This window comes from Athene cunicularia (assembly GCF_003259725.1).
Source record: "Athene cunicularia isolate RWA chromosome 19 unlocalized genomic scaffold, athCun1 chr19_part1, whole genome shotgun sequence".
Taxonomy (NCBI): domain Eukaryota; kingdom Metazoa; phylum Chordata; class Aves; order Strigiformes; family Strigidae; genus Athene; species Athene cunicularia.
Genome location: NW_020799124.1, coordinates 5062331 through 5064766, shown reverse-complemented (window position 1 = coordinate 5064766; position 2436 = coordinate 5062331). Strand labels below are relative to the sequence as shown.

At 52.0% G+C, this 2436-nt stretch overlaps 1 protein-coding gene across 1 annotated transcript in view; it reads right to left on the bottom strand.

Moving 5' to 3' along the window:
• Positions 1 to 896: 896 nt before the first annotated feature.
• Positions 897 to 2436, bottom strand: part of LOC113487309 (coronin-6-like) — a 23514-nt gene continuing 21974 nt past the window's right edge. Inside the window, exon 6 of the mRNA XM_026861828.1 lies at positions 897 to 2401. Within this exon, the coding sequence (XP_026717629.1) occupies positions 1924 to 2401 (478 nt within the window). The 3' untranslated portion in view covers positions 897 to 1923. The remainder of the gene's footprint in view (positions 2402 to 2436) is intronic.

The window sequence follows — 2436 nt, the reverse complement described above, 5'->3', positions numbered from 1 at the left end:
AGGGGGCAGCCCTGATGTAAATAATTAACGTTACAAAGTGAAGTGTGTATAACATAAAAGGCTACAGCCCTTTGGTGACTTGTAAATGCTTAAGAAGGTTGTGGGAAGACGTGGAGGGCCAAGGGACCTGCCTGGGGCTCTGCAGCCGTCGCTGCCCCACCGACACCAGTGGGTCGGGAAGGGGGGGGGCCCACCCTGCGTACCTTAGCGGGGGGAACCCCCTTGGTTTAGTGGATGGGAGGGTAGCGTAACGTGTGTAATACGGATAGGAGAAGCTGTGTGAGGTGTGTATAGTGTATATTTTTTAAAAATAGCTTGCTTGTATTGTGAAGATTTTAAAGACAAACTTGAGAATTCTAGCCTAACTCTTAACACAAGTTTAACATCAGTTACCCCACTGGGTTCAGAGCCTCTTGAATGTATATTCCTTTTTGTAACCTAAATGACCTATTCTTCTACCAGTCAGCCAGACATCCTATTTATATTTTTAATTTTATATATTACTTTCCATTTGTTTTCATTATTTCCAGCATGTTTCTGGTTTTGGTTTTTGTTTGTTTGGGGGTTTTGTTTCTTTTTGCACAAGCATTGTGTGAAGTCAAGGAATTGTTAAACCTGGTATTTTCCAACCTGTTCCCCTCCCCTTCCTCTCCTCCACCCCTGTTTTTGTGGTTTTTTTGTTGTTTTTTTTTTTTTCTTCCACCAACAGTTTGGGATTTTCTGGGCTGGGATGCAGCGGGTGGGAGGAGGGGATGGCTATTTTCCATTTGCAGCTTCTGTGCAAATGCCAGGTCTTTTGCCAGTCAACTAAAAACGCTTCACTTACTTACTGGTTGCTTTAAAAAAAAAAAAAAAAAAAAAAAAAAAAAAAAAAAAAAAAAAAAAAAAAGAAATAAATAAACAAAAATGTAACCTTATCAGTCCAACATAGACCATGGCGGGAGGAGGGGAAGTGCACACCTGTAGCCACACAACTCTAGCCTTGGCTGCGAAACAAAAAGCAAACCTTTCCTGGCGAGCAGGTAACCGCTGGGCAGCTCCAGCCCCAGCGGAGGTTTTGCGGGGCACAAGCCCCGCGGTTCGGCTGAGCCGTGCCAGGGGGGGAGCCGCGTGCCTTGGGCTTGCTCTTCCCCCCTCGGCGCCCGCCTGTTCATGTGCACAAACTCGAGAGCTGCCTACTGATGACAGCAAAGCTGTTGCTGCTTTTCCTCTCCTCCTCCTCCTCCTCCTCCTCCTCTTCCTCCTCTCCCCCTCCGTAAGGAGGTCCAGCTCCCCAACAAGAGCTCGCCCAGCGCCGTGGCCGCCTGCTCTGGGGCATCATCCAGACCCGGCAAAGCCCGGCTGCCGCGGTGCGGGGGGGGAAGGCGCCCGGCCGCAGGGTTTTGTGCTGCGGAGCGTTAGTTAGAAAAAACACACACATATCTGCTGTTTTACTATGAACACTGGTCTGAGGTTTCCAGGCCCAGCACCACGGTGATGGGCCACGAAGGATTTAACCAGGGGAATTAAACTCCTTCCTGCTTCCATGTCTGGTAGCACCAGCTGGTATGAGTGAATCTACAGGTGTGCGTTTTCCTTCTTGTAGAAAATGCCACGAGCACTAACTGATAAGGCTTAATGTACAGTATATTGTCAGTATTCTGGTATTCTTCTGGTTCAACATACGTTATAGCTCATATATAACCTGTATTAATTGTATAGATTGTGCATTTAAAGCTGTTACCAAGTTGTCAGAAAATAAGAGAAGAGAAAAAAAATAAGGTCATATGTAATATTTTGTTTGTAAGTATCCTTTGTATCATAGCAAAGGAAATGTTAAAAAAGAAAAAAAAATCAACTGTAATAAAGTAATTTTAGTACACGGAGTGTCTGCCTGCCTTTCTGACACCCCCCACCCCAGCATGTGGGACCCTTCCCTGGGGGCTACCGGGTGTAGGACCTCTGCCAGGTGAAGACGGGGGGCTCGACAGCGGGACCCCCCCACCTGCGGGGCCGTGGCAGCCCCTTCCTCCGCTCCTCAGCCCGCAGGAACTCTGCCATGGCCCTGAAATACTCCAGCACGGCCTCGTGTCCCCAGCAGCGCCCCGGCCCCCGCCGGGGGAAGCCGCAGTGGCCCCCGTGGGGGGTCAGCAGCAGGAAGAAGTAGGGGCTGCTGCGGAAGAGCTCCAGGGGCAGGCTGCGGGCCGGGGGGCCGCGGACGGGGTCGTCGGCGCTGCAGAGGCACAGCACGGGCACGGCCGCCTCGTCGGCGTCGCGCAGGGGCTCGTTGCGTTCCCAGTAGGTCTCCCAGGTGGTGGGGCGGCTCTTGGTCCGGCAGAAGAGGGATTCCTCCAGCTCCCGCAGCGAGCGGCTGCCCAACAGCCCCTCCACATCCACCGCCTCGGCCAGGGACCCCGCGTACCTGCGGGGATGGGGTGGCCGCCGTGGGCCACAGCC